The 21,396-nt window shown below is 29.9% G+C and overlaps 1 protein-coding gene across 1 annotated transcript in view; it reads right to left on the reverse strand.

Moving 5' to 3' along the window:
• Positions 1-893: 893 nt before the first annotated feature.
• The window catches only part of LOC113395062 (uncharacterized), a 44,548-nt gene continuing 24,045 nt past the window's right edge, over positions 894-21,396 (reverse strand). Inside the window, exons 3-7 of the mRNA XM_026632606.2 lie at positions 15,898-16,068; positions 7,211-7,288; positions 3,809-3,946; positions 2,308-2,404; positions 894-2,142 (exon numbers count right to left, since the gene is read on the reverse strand). Coding sequence (XP_026488391.1) covers positions 1,989-2,142; positions 2,308-2,404; positions 3,809-3,946; positions 7,211-7,288; positions 15,898-16,068 — 638 coding nt within the window. The 3' untranslated portion in view covers positions 894-1,988. The remainder of the gene's footprint in view (positions 2,143-2,307; positions 2,405-3,808; positions 3,947-7,210; positions 7,289-15,897; positions 16,069-21,396) is intronic.

Genomic DNA, 21,396 nt, shown 5'->3' on the forward strand with positions numbered 1-21,396 from the left:
TTAATAAAATGTTTATAAGTAAGATGTATTTGTGATGATTAAATATCATTAAATGAAATTTTAAAATAAATTGATAAAAATTAATCAAAATGACAATGTTATTAAATAAAAATATCTGTTATGTCTTATTCTCGTTTGAAAATATCATTATTCACGATTTTAGTGTTTACTAAACTGTATTAGAGGTCATTGTTGTTTGCACGAGCTTACTTCAATATGTGGTTATAGACAGCACAAACACAAGACTGGTAATGATCTGATTTCAAATCTTTATTATAAACGAACAACATCCCGAAAGTGAAATGAGTTGATGGATAAAAATTATAATTTTATATAAAATACAATTTATATTTAATATGCTAAAAGCTCCAAATTATATTATTTAATCAATATTAAAGAGCGTATATTTATAAATAGACAAAAATAAATATCAAGTAATTAGCACCATGACATATTTTCTTCAAATCTATATAATGCTTTTAATATATTTTTTTAAGAGCGTTCGATATACGTACGTACTCGTATATCGTTCATTATAACGGATGGAAGAATTTAACTAGTCGAAGTTTGAATTCGGAAGAAACTTATTATTATTAAAAGTTTAAGTTTAAATTTGTTCAATAAAATATATCATCTAAAATATTTTTCTTTCGAGTTTAAAATTTTTGTTTTTACGTATAAATTATTGAACAAAATTTTAATACGTAGTAAGTAAAAATTTGATATTTATATAATATAATTATATAAATAAAATCGGAGATAAAGAGTATTTAATCGGCCTGGTTGATCATAAAATATTTTTTATGACATTTTTTTACGATTCAAATACATATTAATTATAGAAAAAAATAAATCGTATTTCATTTCTTTGAATAGTAACCATTAAAAATCTATTTATTTTTTATTTTTGTACATTTCACTTGTAAACATGTCATTGTACTAATAACGAAATAGTTCCAATACGAGTATAAGTAAATAGTTTGACTAGATAAATATTTACATTATGCGTTTATACTTTACATAATAATCTTATGGCAGCAACGATAAATATAATCAAATACGATTCAAATACGCGTAGAACAATGCTAGTTGTATATAGAAAAATGTTCAAGAATTATATTAAAATAGATCAATTTCTTAGATATGTATTATTTCAATAATAATTTTTAATAAATAAACATTGATATAATTTCCAAGATCTGGTCCTTTAGTAAGAAATATTTCTAAGCTAATTTGAATCGCACTGAGAAATATGATACTTAGTTTATCAACAGTAAGGATGTTGTTTATCTCATAGACCTAAGGAATATACACAATATACAATATCACACATAACACATCGCAAGCCAGAAACGAAATAACAATAACAATACATCAGACGCTTACAAGATTAACAAGACGCAATTAAAAAATCTCCAATTGCAGAATATATTTTAAGGTATACCATCTCTCGATAAAATACAGCGAAGCTTTTCTGTAAGAACTCACTTCGTGTCTCACTTGTGAAATGTTAATAACCGACTTACGGTTTTACGCTATTTCGATCATTTCCTGTAATAATTATAGTAATTAATGTCGCCTATAACTTTTTGAAATTTAACGATCGTTTTCTGCGGTGAATTTGGATTTCGTTCTTACATAATAACTCTACAGACTTAAATTATAACATCGCGTAAATCAATTAAAAATAGATAAGCAAGTTAGCTAGTTTACGGAACAGCTTGATTTTATTTATTACGACGGCACGTAATTAGCAGTAGTTCAATAGGATAAATAAGTTCAGGATTTATTCGTTTAATCCTGGCGATGTTTTAACTTAAGTTGTCGTATTCAGCAGAGTTTTTAAAGACCCGCTTACTTTTGAAGTATACGTGGAAGACATTCATAACATAACTTTTACAGCTATTGGTCAATTGAGCACTGTTCAATATAGAATTGAGAAAATGTCCATTCGACAAGAGTGGTCGTATGGAGTTGAATCTGAAGCGTCATCGACCGATGATCGTCGGCTCGTCGGCCATCGCTAGTTCGTCTGTCGCTGCTTTGTCGCCTTTCCTTTTACGGGAGTACCAGAGGAACGAAGCAGCTGCAAAGAGATTCACCAAAACCACGAACCACGCCAGGAAGAAGCTGATGTGGAAACTGTAAAGAAAATCTCAATGTTACGAAGAAAAAAATTCCAACTCTTAGACTTAACCTTAGTTATATAATCATGTCTGTAAGGTTTTATTGATTTCATTTTAAATTTGATTTTTTTTTAAACAAACCTATTTTAAGTATATTAAAACACAATTATATCTGACTTACTAATGATAGGCACGTTCGGGATAAATAAACTTCAAGTTCTTTTTCATATGGTCCACGGATGACATCATTACTTGAACCACGACGAATGTACATGCGGCTGTATAAAAAATAAAAAATATAATAAACTATTATAAAGATCAAGATTTTCGATACCAACATTATAACAAAATAATATAACAGAACACTTGGTTGAAGCACACTCATTATATATTCAACAGCCAAACAGCAATACTTAGCATTACTGTTTTCCAGATTGAAGGGTGAGTGAGCCAGTGCAACTACAGGCACAAGGGACGTAACATCTCATTTCCATCTTAGTATCCCTTGGTTGGTGGCAAATTGGCGATGGAAGGCAGTGGTGACCACTTAGAATCAGTTTTCCCAGTTACCCGTGCCATAACAACATATTTCAAACTAAACTTTTCAATAACAATATTAAATAAAAATACGAGCTTGTATAAAACTAATAGCCAAAGAGCCATTCTCGTGTTTAAAGGAAAGTTTAAGAGCTTTATCCCCGCCGCTGGTTCACTGCAAGTTGAAAAAATATGTCTCAAAAGTTTTAATCTTACAAGGGCGTTCTTTACTGATTTACAAGTACACAATTGAAATAAGTCTAATAAAACTGAATTTTGTTTGTTTTAAATTTTAACCTGCAATTATAGGATCGTTCGTGTTCAAATAAAACTTTATTTGTCATTTACTAATTTCACGGATATATTCAGCATATATTATATACTTAGATACTTTTAAAAATGATTATAGATTTAATATTAAAAATTATAAAAATTAAATTTTTACATATAATTTAGCTATGAAATTAAAATGTTCATCCCAAGCGTTATCTGAAGAAAAGTAAATGCTGTTTTGATTTTATTATCATCAAGTAATAACCAAAACAAAAACAATAAAATGAAATTATATTGACATTGAAATAATACACAATCCAGGGACGACGAATATAGTCGTTAACGCACAAATGTTTAATTTATCGTGACCTTGAACTATTTTAATACACGAATATTTGCGGCTACTGTAAATAAACCGCAAATTTTCGAGAACCATCACAAAAGAATTTGAAGGGTTCTCTTTATTTCCGGCTAACAAAAACATTTTCAATTTATTTTATTAAATTTAAAAGGTTGTATGTAAGTTCCCAGTCTTGCCTAGGATATATGAATTTTTCAACTACAATCTGCTTAAAATTTTATGAATTTTGTAGAGAACACGATGATGGAAAACTATATATAAGCATATAGAATAAATAAACATATAGTTCTACTCTTCAGCGACAAAAGAGAAATTTGCCATTTTATTATATATTTACGGGCAACTAAAAAGTTAAAAGAAAAGCAACATTTGATATTCTCTTGTTATAAAATTATAAATAGAATTAACGACAATAATATCAAAAATCCCTTTGTATCAAGTTTCATCCGGAAACTTTATCTAAAGATAAAGGGCGACAGTTTGCTGATGTTACAAAATACAGAACACTTACTGCTTATGAAGTGTATGCCAGCAGCGAGACGTTTAAACATGTAACGCGGGTTTCTGAACGTGTACACGGAGAAGCCACATCCCATCGCCATTACAAAAAGACTGATGATGCCGAAGGAGATCATTGTTCGCACGTAATCTGCAAAATAACAGTATATCAAAATTGGTATCCTTGGTAGAATCAAAGAGGCTTATAAATTGAAAATAATAATAATTATCCATTGATTATAATACATTTTAACTTTATAAAACCGCTTCCAAAGCTATAGCAGGCCATTAAAGTTGATATCATAAATTCTATAGTAACTAACTGAGATATTAATACATGACGAATAATTGAGCTGTGACCCGAAATTTCTCATAAGTCAATTATAATTTAATGTAACTAACTGTCTTATATTTTATTAACTTTGAATACCAAATTTAAAAATGACTATGGTTACTCCTCTGTTCGTGTAAGTGACCTCAATTATTACAAATGAACAGCCTAATGAAATATTAGTTCCTGGAATTAATTCTCCAGCTTTGTTTAATAAAATATAGATTACCGATGAAATATTAAAATACGTTAACTGAAAAAGCTATTACCATAATACGATTATTAATGTGGATTATTGTGGATATTTTCATTGTGAAAAACCGATTTCCAGCTTAGCTTCAAGCTTAATTAATGATCGTGAGTTTCAGATTTTCTCTCGAAGCCTTTTAACGGATTTCGTCGTGCGTAGTTTTATTAATAAAGTTATTTATGATATTTTTACGATTTATCGTAGCTTTTAAAATGTTAAATCATATATCTTTTATTACAAATAACTAGGCTGACTGGCAGAATCAAAACAATATGATAGCAAGTGGTCACCATCGCCTGTAGACATTAGGACGTGCTGTGAGTTATGTGACCGTTCCTTACCTAAAATTTTATGTGACTTTTTACAAGTTTTATTCGCCAATCAAATCGGAATACAGTTATATTAAGTATTGCTGTTTGGCGGTAGAATATGTGAGTAGGTGGTACCTTTTCAGGTGTGATTGCACAGCCCTACCATAACGTAAATCGTTATCATAATATGCTATACTTTATATGTGTATGCGGATTATTTGAAAAAAAAAAAAACATTCTGAAAATTCTTGACCATTTGGACACATGCTGTTAAGGCAAGTTATAAGTTCACATTCAACAATAACACTTTGGGTAGTGCGAAGATTTAAAAAGAAGTTCTCCGAGCGCATCTTGTCAGTATTACAAAAATGATCAATGAATCCGGTGTGAGCTATTTCCTAAGGGCCTTAATATTAAATGGATATGTATTAAATTTATAATATAAATAATAGTTATAGAATAAATCTTAATTTTGGCTTTTACCGTCGAGTAGTAGATGAATTATATGAACATAGATTACATGAAATTTCAGTTTTCCTTGTCCGAATTTGAAAACGCGATATTCATTAAAGAATCACGAGTTCGGTCCACTGAAATTTATCGTATCTTTTGGTAAAAATTGCTATAGTATCCATTAAATATAAATTCCTATCAAGTTGAATCGTTAAAGGCACTATTATAACCGCTTCAGGATCAACGAAGTTAACTAAGATACCCAGTATCAATTGTCGGGAAGCGAGACGTCGATTAAAGACGCTTGGTAAATTGTGGTCATCTATCGGTTACGAAAAACTATTTCAAAGATCGTGTTACATAGTATCGACAATACTAAAGTATTATCGAGGTAAGCTCCTTATATTTCTCTAATAATTTTACCATTTTAGTTTAAAGTCCACTGAGCCTGATGTGCATATAAGCCTCTTACCGTAACTGTAGACCAAATCTCCGCTAGTGTATAGAGCTGAAGAGTTCATTCTTGCTAGATTATACCTACCAGTACGATTTGACGAATTATTTTTGCGTCACATAGCACATTTTTTGAGACCAAATTATGACATTACTCTGTGAATTACGGAGGCGGAGCAGTAACGGTTAGCGTGGGTAAAATTACGAGGAATAGCTAATGTATAATTAAAATGTATGCTTTCACAAGTCTGCGTTAATATTACTCCAAGAATTTCTCGATAGATGGATCGATGTTTCCATTGTTATCAGGGAGTGATACGACATTGAATTTAATAATTGGAAAATTTAAGTTTGTAATAGAAAATCACATTAAGTCGATCAACATTTTAGATGCAAGATCCGATGTGAGTTCTTACGGAATAGTACTGCTGCTTTGAGTTGACGAGCTAAGATGATCTTCGTGCCATAAGAAACATTCTAACTTTTGTGTTTTTTAATTGAATTTATATTATTGTACATATTATAACCGAATGGATACCTTTTTATCGACCAATATGCATTGAGCAGCATGTTGGAGTAAGCTTCAAAACTTTTCCTTAAAAGAGAGCCCTACAGTGCTTGCTCTACAGTAAGACCGTAATAGGCTGGAGCTTAACTATATATATATTTATGGGTAAATATAGAAAAAAAATATCTATAATGTATTATATTATATACATATAGTAGTTTAAATATTCTGGGTAGTCTGAACGTTCAAGTATTATGTAAAAACTAGTAACTAATTTTGATGTTATAACCTTATATCAAAATTTAAAAACTGGCGTATATCTCACTAGTAACGGCAGCCAAAGATTATTATAACAATAATACTATTTTTTTTCAACTAAGTCAAATCAAACAATTAAAATTGTGGGAGCAAAACATAAGTAAGGAATAATAAGTTCATAAAATTGAATATAAAGGATTTAAATCTTCTCCTTTAAAAGAGAGTAGCATTTGCCAAGCAGTGGAAAATTTACGGGATGTTACTGAAGACATATACCACTTCCAATAGTTTTATACTGTATGACCATTGAGGGCTTTTGATTTAAAAGTAAACTACATAAAAAGTAAATAAAACTAATAGGTTTGTCCTCTTTTCCTTTATTTATTTTAAAGTAAGAAAATACGGTGTGACAAAGAAAAATCTTCACAGTACGTGGACAGAAGAAATAATTATTTTTTTTCTATTTTAATAAAATTTAATGAACAAATTAAGAACTATATTTATTTTTGCGTAAGACTAAAGTAATTTATTGTGTAATTATTATTTGAGATTTACAATTATATCTTTGTCTAATAATTAACACAGTGATTACTCCAAGATCATAATGACGTAAGACCAGTTACTTAAAATAGACTCAGATATTCTTAATGACCTTTTTAATTTATAATAGTCGTTTCACTGTATCGCCCGGTTGTCATGAGCTTTCTGCTTTGTCTGATCTATCACTGAAATTGTATTTTCAATCTTCTATCGGTAAGGATTGAGTTCAAAATCGTTTATATAATTTTATAAAGATGAAAAGTTTAATAGGATCCTTTCAAGTAGTAAAATGATACTATTATTATACTTACTGGCTATGTCAATATCATAGGCGGGATCAGCTGGCTTGCCATTCTTCATCGTCGGCTGTGCTAAGTAATTTGTACAATCTGCAACAATCGTTTTTATTCAATGATAAATATAATTGCACACGTCTTAAAAAAATCGGAACACAATCGAAATTGAAGCCTGAATTAATTTTTATCGAGTAATAAAATAAAATAACTTTAATATCTGACCTTTGCGATTATCGTACGAAATATTCATTGCATTTTAAATTTACGTTCGATAAATTAATCAGAAACTTGTTTTGGGTCATGGTGCTTTGTTGTATATGACAGGATTCGAACGGAAACTTTTTTAATTTTGTGTCTTTAATAAATCACATATTTGTAAACTCATGTATTTTATAATCTAGGTATCTGGTTTTTAGCAGTAAGGTCACTTTTCGAACTATATATGCTGGTTTTGTAATTAGTAAAAATCTCAACATTCACGTGTAACTACCAAAATAATGGCGTCGTTATATATTGTTACCAACGTGGGTATGTATGATTTCTTGTATGATTTCATTGTAGTCGCACTTCTGTTTATATAGTGTTGCAACGCTCACGAGCCGTTATAGACATCGGGTATTCAGTGAGAAGACATATTTTTATAATGTCGAAATCGACACTTTAACGTTAATAAGTGATTGGGTATTATAAATAGAAATTTGACTAGTAACCAACTAAATAAGCGAAACTTTACAGACAGCTATTACAACTTGTGATAATCGTATACTTTATAATATTCTTATAATAATAAGATATAATATCTTTATATTTGCGTCGTTAGAAAATAAAAGACACAACGTAAATATGCTGGCACATTTTCTAGTAACGAATTTGTTCAAAAGAAGGAATTTGTTTCATAGAAAACTATTAAGGAAATTCAGCCATAAGCCGGTCATCGAGTGTTTATTGCTTCGAATAACGAGCCCATAAATCAAAGCTTTCAACAGTTTCAGTAGGTATACCTACTTCTAGGCATATCATATGGCTTAATTCTATTATTTTAATCACACTAACAGTTATTCAATCCTTAGTTGATTGAGTGACGTGTAATTTATGAAACATGCCTTTAAAATTGACGAATAAATTATGCATAAAGTAGGAATATATTTTATTAAAGTCGGCTTTTACGAGCACCTCATTTTACAGGATTATATTAAATGTAAATGTTAGCATCGGTTCGAAATTATTCTAACAAGATGAGCCGGCGAGAAATTCAGCTGTTACTCTTTTGCACAATAAATAACATAGGTTTATTATAATAAATACAGTATACAATTTTAATGTAATAGGCCACATCTAATAGTATTGTCTTTTTAACATATGATTTGATTTTTTAATTGACAATGTAAAAAGGTTCTAATACAATAAGTTTTTATAATAATATATTTTATATTTTTAATCTCATCTATATGATCTACATTAGCTACCTGATTAAGATTGATGTGCCCGTTTGTAATGAAAAAAAAACGATCTAAATTTAGTATTGATATTTATTTTATTATCACATTATTATTTTTTTTATTGTAACTGTAAATTTTGTAATTTTAACCGCAAATAGTTTGTTTGTTTCTTTGATCATTCAGGATCAGGATTGAAATAGGTTACCGTTAGATAGCCCGTTTATTGATAAAGTTTATATTGTATGACTAGTCTATATTTCATCACGCTATGACCCACTAGGGCAAAGCAGTATCGAATATGCTGAAAACGCTCGGAACAGCTTGTCGTATAATACACGCATTAATGGAAGTAGCTTGCATTACATTTTTAATTTAGGAAACGAGTGTCCCATAAATTATTAGGATTTCATGGACGTATGAAAATATGATATAATAATAAATATATTACGACCACTTCAAGCGTTTAGATGATGAGTAAAAGAATTTCTATTTCGTAATGTTTCCGGTTCTAAAATTAGGATACAAAACAGATGTCACTTCAATCCGTAACACGGTACAGTTACGTTGACATTTCACGAGCTGTATACGTTTCAGCTTTTCAGAATACGAAAACGAAACGAATATAGTATTAGTGTTCAAACAATTACAAGACACATATCAATCAAGATATAAAGACAGCAAAAACAAATATGTGTGACTGGCAATCTTTAATTGAACGCATTCCAAGATGACGTTTAATGCAATCGTTTATTAACATCTATTTTTAGCTGTCAGTAATAGCTCGCTTTGCTGGGAGTAAAATTAAGCTGAGGGAGTCATTTTTGATGTGAAACACTTATTGACGCGCCTTCTGGGTAAGATACGCCCTGACGGCAAACGGTATGAAACGGTACTCCCAAGTTGTTATGCTCCTTCTCCGATATGCTCTTCACCGATATCTATTCTTTAGTGTGTGTGAGGCTCATATAGTATATATTTTATTATATAATATATGATTAGATAGCCTATTTATTGTGTTAGCTTATAAATTATGTAACGGAACAACTAGTTAATAATAAATACGATTGCTAGAAAGTAATTTTTTATGTGATGCTCTTGAAAAATATATATACTGATTGCCTAATATAATGCACTAGTCCAATACTGATAATGTTATTGGTATGTTATATTGGTGTTGGTAGTGACACGTGCAGGTTCTATTACTATGTTTTTCTATCGCCTAGAACTAGTAATCGTTAAAATAAACCTGCATCCTAATCTGCATCCCTAACGCAATCGACGAAATCAGAATTAATTTATTTACGCCTTACATTAGTTATTGGGTCACCGAACTCTATATAAATACCTCCGGTTTTCGTCCAGTAGATTTGTAAATATAGGCTGTGACAGATGACGAGGAAGACACGACATAGATCCTATAAGGAACTTTTTATCGCATGTACGAACCCTAAGCGAAATATATAAAAAAATAAAAAATAAAATAAAAATGTTTGATTCTAAAAAGTTTTTCATAATCTGTTAAAACTGTTTTTTATTTGTAATTATTTGTCCTTTAATATAAACATTTTACGTTACCCTACCTCGTATGCGTCGTATACGAAGACACGATAATACTTTCTCATGCGTAAATGTCATATTTTAGATGCACATATAGTTTGATATAGATCTTTTACCAAGTCTCGTAATCAAATCACGTACAGCTATTAATATGTTGTAATTTCGTTCGGTTACGTTAACTGCGCACAGCGTTGCATTGTTTATTTATTTACGTTTTACACATGCTACATACTAGCCACTATAGCTGGAGACGACTTGTAAGAACCAATGTGGTATTTTTATCGGTGACTATAAATCTTATTGTGTGGGTCGTGTTGATCTTTTATTTTTTGTGTTAATTTAGAATATACCTTCAGTTACTACGTTGATTTTTACAATTCATACATTGACACTAATATTTTTTTATCATATATTATACCACCAATTAGTAATATTTAGTACTTTTGTATTCCGATTTTAATGGTGAGTGAGTCAGCGTCACTACAGGCACAAGGAACATAATCAACTAAGAACATCTTAGTTCTCAAGTTTGGTAGCACATTGTCGATGTAAGGAATGGAATGGAAAATTCAAACGGTGCCAATGTCTATGGGCTGTGAGGACTATTGACTATCAGGTTGCCCAAAAGCCCGACCACAGATGTCAAAAAAAAAAAAAAAACCATGCGTCATCCGTCGCGGTTTTGTATATTGCGTTTGTAATCCCAAAAATATACAACAGTATTTTTTTATCCCGTTGAACTTATAAGGGTGAAGTCGAATGACGGGGTGACCGATATCTCTTCTCGCTTAAGTAAGTCATGGAGCGAATTCAACCACGCTGCTCTATTAATGAACTTGACGTGTGTCAGAATTGTATCTCATATATACTTTATTGCCAATCGTGAAAATTATAAATAAAGGAATTTGATATCCGGATTAAAACTTTGTAGTTCGGGTAAGATCTATTTGTTCTATCCACACTATCATTGTTTTTTCATTAATTTTAATCGTATCCTTTGCATTTTATACATTGGTACTGCTATGCGCAATTACTATTTAGAGCCTGGTCAAAATATAAATTCTACTAACAATAATGAATTAATGCTGAAACTTCAGACCTTAGGTATACTAAAAATATTCAAGGACAAATGTCAAAACTATCAGTTTTATCACTGCTACCACAAAATGGAAAACTATATATTGTTTTTTTTTTTTTACTATGCGCAATATGCGTCTTGGCTATTCTAGCGTTAATTTGAAATTATTTTGTAACTTTCGAACATTTAATTGTAGTGTAAAATTTTAATTTGTTGTAATATATTCGTTATCTCATAGAATATAAAGTTAAAAAGCAAAGTGCAATGTTAGTAAGGCACTCAACATAAATCTTAAATATGAAAAGTTACATTTAAAACGGAGCATATTTTGTTTCTTTTATAATTTAACAACCTCATAAAGTATATATTTAAACGAAAACGCATTAGCAATATTTATTCTTGCATAATCTGTCTTTCCATATTATTTTCTTAGCGGACAGTACAGGTCGTTAGACTCGCCTGTGTATGTTGGTATGTCATTTTGAAAGAGCAGTATTTCCAACACGACATCATTTAAACTGCGATTATTGATATCTTCATACATTTATGTATTACAGTTTTAATTATAAGAATATTTATAAAATAATAATATTATTTCAATTATAATGCGAATATATGTTTATACGAATGTGTGAGTTTCGTATCTATGTATGTTTGTACGCATGCATATAGCTTTATTAAATTAAATGGTCTCTCATTATCAAAAATAGTTACTCGTGTGGGCAGAACAAATAACACATTGTACAATGTCTAAACATTGATTAATTTATCGCATAAATACATTGATATAACAAATCCCTAAAAATTAATTACAACTTTATATATTATTATCCAACATGTTTGGCAAGAATACAGATTGTTTCAACTCACATGTTAATTATACAGCAATCACATTTAAGAGGATGACATCATGCAACGACTAACGACCGTTTTCCATAACTTATCTATTCCTAATTTCAGTAACTAAAGATAGTCAAATCTATCACGTATTTTTGCACGTATTTTCTTTTCAATAACCTATCGACGGATAGCATTTCCTATCGAAACTAGCCATCTGTCATCGGGAGAACGGATAGCTTACTGGAGATAGGAACCCTCATACAAATCGTGCTTACTAGCATTTCAAAATCAGTTTCAAGTTACTCTCGGACAGACGAAGCTATATCTATTAACGTCATTCGCTTTTCTGTCAAAATCGGCCGTTACTCGCGCAGATAGGTTTACGCACTCAAGTAAGTAAGTTGCAACAATAAGAGGCAAATATACTTGTCAGTATATTTATTCGTTTAACAACGAACTTTTATGTCGCTGTCCAAGAAAATTAACTTAATTTCCTCAATATGGTAATAATATACGTACCATATGATTTTAACAATAAAACAAGTATAGTTTTTGATTTGCGCAAGTTCCCGGCCAGAGGTCTTCGTTAAACTGTGCAAACTTATTCGTAAATGTTAACTTGAATTGAATTTTCAGCCTGTCTCTGATTGCTTATTCAATGCACAATTTAAATTTAGTCTGTACATTTTTTTTTAAATAAATTATATTTAAGTTAATTATTACACATTCCAGACTATCAAAGTTTAGGTTATTAATGCAAAAAAATATGAGCGATTCAATGTATGTCTATAAAATATCTCATTGTGTTGAATTGTTTTTTTTTTAATATTACAGAGCAGACGCCTAAATATTATTAATATATGACTATTAATCCACACGTGGCTGAGGTACTGGTCGATCTAAGGTTTAGAAATAGCGACAGAATTGTTAATATTATAACAATAGATAAACATACGAGTGAAACTAATTGCGGACGTCTGCTCTACCGTGCTACAATTTATTAAGATACGTGATGCGTTTCTATCACATAATAACTCATACCTATAATAAAGAAGATTTTGTTTGAACATTTTCTTAGTCGAAAACGTAAAGCTTAAACTTTTATAAACACGACATTTACTTATTAGAGACTAAACCAAGTTTATATCGGAAGGATACTATAATTGCTTCCTATTTAATTGTAGGAAATCAGACAAACTAATGGGCTACCTGTTGCTAAGTAATTACTGTGTCCATGGGTGATAACTTTATGAATATAAACCACAACTAATAATAACTTCTAAAATGTTTTGTTCTTTAAAATTGAAACACATCTTTAAAAATAATTATTGTTTGAGGGTAGAATTAATAGTAATTGAGTGAGTCAGCTGGTGGACTTACACGAAGACCTCACAGGTAAATATTTCAATAGCAAAAAAAAAAAAAAACTTTTACATTTTTTATAGTTTTTTTTTTTGGTTTACTTTATAATATAGTATTCGAAGATTCATTTGATTCTAATAGCATAATTAATTTTAATGATAATGAATACAAAATGTTTTTCTTTTTTGGGAAACAATGTTTTTTTTTTTCAGGAAATATTAAATAGTCAAACCCCTTCTGAGATTTATACACAAGAATTGCTCATTTAATTCGATACAAAGAATATTCAATTGTAGTTTTCGATAATGAGATTGAATATACCTAACACCAAAATCGACTTTGCTCAAAAAGTATACATGTGTATACGGGATAACCCAAAAACCACAATCACGCAAAGATAAATTAAAAAAATACACGGAAAATGTTGAACGATGGACGTGATTTGTTTAGATTTCTATTTTTTCCGATGTGAAAAGAAAATAGCTTTTGATATAAAAGTAAACCAGCGGGAGCTAATGGACTTAGTGAGTGAGCTAAAACAGAAGGCGCTCCGGGAAAAAATAAACTGAGATTGTTCCATGCCTCGCAGTATATTAGTCAGTTAACGAGGTTGTTACTTATAACACGAACGAACCAGATAAATCAATTACTCAAGCAATATATACAAATATAAATTATAGAAGGCTATACATAACAAGTATGCGTCAATACAAAATATACTTTATTCAAGGAGGTTCTTACACTTTGAATCGTCATTTTACAAGGTTAATTTTAATGAAAAACTACCAACAATAGCCATCAAGACTCGGCAAATAACGCTGTGGTTACTTCGTTTCATCAATCGAAGTAAAAGTCAAACCTGTAATAATAATTATATTGAATTTATGCGTTCTGCATAAAATTCAACGAATCAGTATAGCAGTTTAAATATAGAACGTTATTTTAATAATTTAACAATGACTGATAGGTTTTGTTCTCAGAAGTTCATTTTCTATGAATTTACTTATTCATACTAAAAAATTCGCACCATGGTGATCGTATTTTAATTATCGAGAATCACTCGATAAATAAATATTAATTACATTGAATTATTTTATTATAAAGTTAAATTTAATGGAAAACTATTGTTTCCATTTATCATGTTCACGAAGATTTTAATAAATGCTACTATCGTGAAAGTAATGTTGGCTCTGTCGTTATTAAAAAGTAGAAATATCTCAGACGACAATTTAATTCCTAATATTGACTATTGTACTCATTCAGCTGAACTTCTAAATTATATAAAACCTAAAAAAAAAAACTAAGAAATAAAATTAATTCTTTGATTTCTTAATAGATTTTACATAAAAGCTTTTATAGAGCAGTAAAGAAGGATAACGAGAAAAATAAATTACATTCTTAAGATTTGAAATTGATTAAATTGTTTTTATGTATTCTATTTATTATTTAAGTAAATAAATAGCGAACGTATATGTAGGTCAACAGTAGGGCATTTGGAGGCTGTAAATGCCCTACTGATTTAGGCATCCTCAGGAAGAAAAGGCTTGGAGCCTAACACTGATCCAATACTGGTAATGTTATTGATATGTTATATTGGTGGTGTTTCACGTGCAGGTTTTATTTCTATGTCTTTCTATCGCCTAGCACTAGTAATCGTTAAAATGAATTTAAATAATATATTAAACGTCAAAATAATAACTTAAAAATAAACTTAACGAATTTAATTCAATTTGTATTTTTAGCTCGTTTGTATTTTTAGGTTTTTTTTTGTTATTTGTTGTTTAATTATTGAATTTTTAAATAACAAAGGAACACAATTTAGTCTTTGATTGATTTATCTTTTGCTATATTATAATAAACAAACATATTTCATTTAATAATGATTGATCTGCCCCGGATCACATCAGTTTTACCCATCGGTTTCACATGAAATTTGTCAATAGAGAAATTTATATGACATACCCTAAAATAAATAACGTAAATTATATATATTGCTCATAAATAACGTAGCTCTTTCAGTAAAAAACGTTTTCAGATTTGTATTATTCGTTTCGGAGATTACTCCTCGCATACAAACAAACAAATTTTACCAAACCTCTTTATCTTATTATTATAGATATCAGATCAACATGGATTTAATTAGTTATTTTAAAGCAATTCCATCATAAAAATATTACGTCACTTATGATTCCAAAATTATGGGTTTTTCAACGTTCTACTAAAGAATAGATATGTTGGGCATTTGAGAATGAATTTTTGTTTAGATTCATAAAAAAGAACATAAATTTATTCAATACTATGTCTAAAAGTTCTATAATAAATTATCTCTATTACGGTTAAGGTAGTGAAAGGATTTAGAGTGTAATTGTCATTTTTGGCTTTAAAGAGTTTGTAAAGTACATTCGGCACTTTCGAGATCGACTTACTTGTAAAATATTCGCCTTTTAATCCGCTCACGTCGAACGGACTCGGTGTCGCCAAGTGCGTTGCATTATGCCTTAATGGACGGTCGGTTGGATGGAAAACGTATCGACATATCTCCCAAACACCAGAATCGCTCCACATGAAGTATCCACCTCGGGTCGGTAAGAAGATACCTGTAACAAAGACACAGAATAATTAGTTCTGTTATATAATTATACTAAAAATGTAAAATGCATATTGATTTTGAAAATATCAATTTATCATAATACAATGTTATGGTGAGGGTATTTTCCAAAACGATTTCGGAGACGGTTGTCATCCCATAGGAGTCCTCAACGTAAGACGTATTATAGTGCACAACTGTGTGCGCAAAGAGAAGTGCTCTGCACAATGCACATACTATGTATTTCCTCACTCCTGTAATTCTATATCTTACTTTATCGGCAATCTTTAGGTACAGAACCAATGGTTTTCGTGTATTCTGAGGTAAGGTAGAGTGAGTTTTAATATTTCAAATTTTTTATACGATTAGCTTAAAGTTCAGTTACAAGATTTTTCCAATACATACATAATATAAACAGGTGAAGTTAAGTGTTAGTTAGAAATAAAAACCAATAATGAGTAAGCATATTACGTTCAGAATTATGATAGTTTTAAAAAATATATATATCTTTGCATAATTTGCAAAGATATATGCAAAATTTGCATTGGTAGCTTTACTTTAAATAGTTTGTTAAATGACGATTCAAAAGTGCTTGTAAAAGCCTATGAATAAAGTACATTTTGATTTTAATTTTGATAAAATGGACATGTGTTAATCATAAAATATATATCGTTTTGATTCATGCTAATTTGTTTTTAGAACATCATTTATCGATTTGTTCGGCTTTACTAGACAAAAATCTTTTGAATATCGCTATTGTTACACCGACTTTAATTGAGCCTTATGTAATTATTTATAGTAAGTCATTAAGTACTATTGACGATATATTTTGATGCGATTGTTGTGTTAAGCCGTTGTGTTGATCATGCGCCTTGATATTTTCCGGTCGTGACAGTTTACCGTCCCAACGGATTACTGAAGAGGAATAAAGTGTGCATCTGTGTTTGTGCACAAATTAGACCACTATAATACATCCAGCGTAGTTAAACATTCTCCACTGAAACTGATATCATTTAAATGTCAAAAAAACATTATTATTAATTATAATTTTGGCAAACATCGAAACTTTTTTATTGTTCACATTATAATAATCGTCCCAAATTTTTTATTCTGTGATTTTAAAATAGATATTTGATAAACGATTCCGTCAACGGAAAAGAGATGAGTCAGAATCTTAATATGAAGCAATTACATGCATCGACAAGTCACCGTGAAATAGCCTGCGGCATTTTAAATTCGGCAGCGTTGCCAAATAGATCGATCTATCTTAAATGCGGTGTTACATAAGCTAATCGTTCGATGTTTTACTTTACTCATCTGATAATTGACATTAATGCATGATTAATAAGTACGCGTAACTATTAATTTTGCTCACGTATAGTGGATGTAGTATTTTAAGTGGCATTATTAGAAGATAATATTGATTTGTTAATTACAAATCACAATCCTACCAAAAAATTATATTGGTGTATATGTACTTATATTATAGTTTTATAAAATGTCTACAATTAATGAGGTAACTATAATTTTTTTAATAAAGAAACCGGTTTTAAGAATATTATTAATAGAGCATGCATATAAATTAGGGATGTTATGCAGCTCCGTAATTGTAAACAAAACTATCGGATATCCGAAAAAAAATATCTATCCGAAACCGAAACCGAATCCGATAAATCTGTTTATAAGTTTATTTTTGTATAGTGTTATACTTAAAGAGGGTATTTAATTTTTTTTAAGGTTATTTTTTTTTCTGTGATTATACTTAATATCAAATAATAGCTGAAAAATAAAGTCACACTGTTACCTTGTGATCTTCTCTTTTACGATTTCTAATTAAACTAATATTCGTAACTAAAACTATCCGTAACAATCACATACTCCGAAATAATTTCGTACCCGTAACAGTATCTAAAACCGGTAAAATATTGTTCACTTATCCGTATCCAAATCTAGATCCAAAATTACAATCCATAAAATCCCTGATATAAATGTAATAACAGTATTATATATTACACCGACACCAAGAATATTATACACCATTTCTAACGCCAATACCAAATCACCTACAGAAATCAGTAAGGTCATCATTCATCATTCTCTCTTTAATTTTACTTGTCAGTAAAATATGGCCCATCCACATAGAAATCGACTTTGTACAAATTATACCCATCCCTTAAAACGTCAATTTGAAACTAACTTTGACAACTAAGATATTGTTATATCTCTTCCGTTTGTAGTTGCAATGCACTGCTAGGTGCCAAGTATGACTATTTGGTAGAATGTGTAATGAGTAGGTAGACCTATCCTGCCTATAAACAAATATCTTTGTTTCAATTCTATTATATTTTGTATTGCAGGTCACGTTGAAGGCAAATTAATTAACAAACATATGCATCAATGTTTAACGTTTGCAATTTCCATGAAGTGCTCTACAATTGCTAATGGTTTGTTTGTTGTTACATTATGCTAGCGTTAGTTCAGTTAAAAGCGACAAATAGTCGTGCTTAGTTTCAATTCTGAATGTTTTTTTAAAGAAAGAAACTTATTTATTGCAGCACACTGCAGAATTAACCTTTAATTACGGACTTGTGGACAAACACCTCGACCGCTCAAGTTTGAAGTATGTATGTGTTAGTGTAGACGTACAGCCTTCGTCTGTATACTGTGAACAGTCGTCTGGCAGATTTTTTGGAGAATTTCGATGTCATCTCTTGCTATTGCGAAGTCATAAGTCTCACATAAATAATAGCCTGATTATTTATGTTCATATATTGTTTTTTTTTTTTAATATTTTTATCTTTTCTTTTAATTTAAGTTAGTTTTTTGTTATTTATATAGTATTACCAAATGTTAATTTTTATCCCAAATATTATACCGAATGTGATTATTGAAATCTAATTAAATAAATTATGAAACTACATTCAATCCTGTTTTATTTTTATACTAGAAATTTATCTACTTGATATGTAAAAAAATAATTCAAAAAAAGTTCATTTCTGTGTAATTTTCTTTAGTTATAATTCGGTGGTATGTAAGACAGGTAATGATGCCGATAAAGGCTCCTCGGCTAGTTCTAACAAATTTATTTATTTTAAATTATGTTTGTGTTCAATTTGCAGTTGAAACTCTTAAACCTTGAAGTAATAGTGATAAAACCTTTGTTAAAAGCATAACGCTTTATCTTGTTACCTCCACACGTGACAGGAGGACAGGAAAAATTCTGCTGTCATTCTTGTCACTGTTCCACGCGGTCACGATTTGTACAGTAACCGTTTTTATTTATTTTTTATAATTGAGGCTTTTGTATTTTTTTTTTCAACTATGCTTTAAAAATTGTGCTGAAGGGTTCATATATGCATGCAATATTATTCGACTTTACGTTTACTTATATTATTAAATATTTTATTAAAGTATTATGTCACCGACCAAATCATAAACCTCTTTACCGAAAATCAAGGCTGATTCAAGAATATACGTCGCATAGGTGCTACCTGATAGAAAGCTCAGCACGGACTTGCATCATTTATAATAGAAGCAGAGACTAAGATAAAAAGGAGTGGCATCATTATATATTATAATTGCATATTTTTACATGGTCTACAGATTTTATAACGGTGGATATAGTTTGGTTTTTTGTGGGCGTCGGTGCATTTCAAAAATGATTTTATTAAAACAATTCAGTTTTCTACGAGTTATGATCACGCGTAAAAATATCACACAACAGACTTGTTCTAAAATTGTATTTCAAAACCAATCTTTTTTTACGGTTCCAAAAATACTTTTAATAAACAATAGACAAACGCGTTTCGTTGTATTTTTATTTACTAATGGATGCTCTCGGATATACATATTTGATACAAAACATACGTTGTGAAAAACTCTTACAAATGTCATTTTATATAACAGAAAACACGATTTATTTTTATTTTTAACAATTTTTTACTTCTTTGCCTAATTGATAGATAAAAAAATATATATGAAAAAGTGTCAAATGAAGCTGAAAAACATACGACATGTATTTTATAAAATAATAATCGAATCTATAGAGAAACATATAGGTATAACATATATATATGAATTTCCAAATTCAAATATTTATTAAAAGCTTGGTTGACAGATTGATTTCGTAATAGTTGAGATTTAATGTTTTTTTTTATGTTTAAATTTAATTATTATGAAAAAGTATTATGCCCAATATAAGCCCATATGCATTCGTTTACACGTTTCACGTATGGTAACAGAAATAGATCACCGGACATCGACCTCAGTGCCATATGCTCATAATTAATAATAAACTCAGATGTATGATTTTGATTTTCATCAACAAGCACGGCGTCAAGGCGTCTAATCGACTTGTCATACTTATCAAATATAATCTTATTATTACTTATTATAATATTCAAATATAATCTCATTATAGCAGTGCTATTCTGTAAGAATTCACTTCGGATCTCACTCGTGAAATATTGACAACCGACTTACGGTGATTTGCCATTTTGATACGTGTTCACTTTAAATGTTATAATTATTAAAGTTAATATCGCCTATCATATTCTGGAAATCAGGATCCTGTTCTTAAGTGAGTTTCGAGTTTCTTCTTACAGAATACCTCTACTAGTCTAATTGATTTAGCGGCTTGTAACCTGCCACTGTATAATTTATATAGGCAGTTATTCTTTGTATTTACATTCTTATCTCTATGTTAGACAATGTTATTTGTTTGTAAAACAATGTTTATTGGCAACGATTAAGGCTATAAATAATAAAAGAATGGGAAGAAATTTCACTTCAATATGTTTTGGCACGTGACACTTGTTTCTGCAATGTTTTCACAGCACTTAGTCTACGTTTGGAGGATATTGTTATGGCCAATTGTAATTATAGGGTTGGTATTGTGTGTTTTATCGATATATTTTTATTCGATATTATATCGATAATTACTCAATCTACTTATTGCACAACTATACATATAATACATATATTTAAAATTTTCTTGCTTATGGAAGTCACATTAGTCTAGTTTCTAGCTCATTCGGCATGCAGAATTATACAGATTTGTGAGGGCTTGAAACTGAGGCCAGCCTATAATATGATAATAAAAAGTATTGAGCATTTCTATCAAGAATTTTCAGTAATAACTTATTGACTCTTTGGAAGTCTATAAAGCCGTTAGCTATACTTCTAAATTCTCTTCAGATGTTTTTTGCTGTGGTATCATAAAACTAGAAGATTAAGCGTCATCGAGTTCGATAATGTGCAAACAGCAACATCAATAAAATTTTTAAACTATTCATTGATAATTGAAGTGGCTGAAATCGATCAGAAGTTTATTTGCTCG

This window comes from Vanessa tameamea, chromosome 9 (assembly GCF_037043105.1).
Source record: "Vanessa tameamea isolate UH-Manoa-2023 chromosome 9, ilVanTame1 primary haplotype, whole genome shotgun sequence".
Lineage (NCBI taxonomy): Eukaryota > Metazoa > Arthropoda > Insecta > Lepidoptera > Nymphalidae > Vanessa > Vanessa tameamea.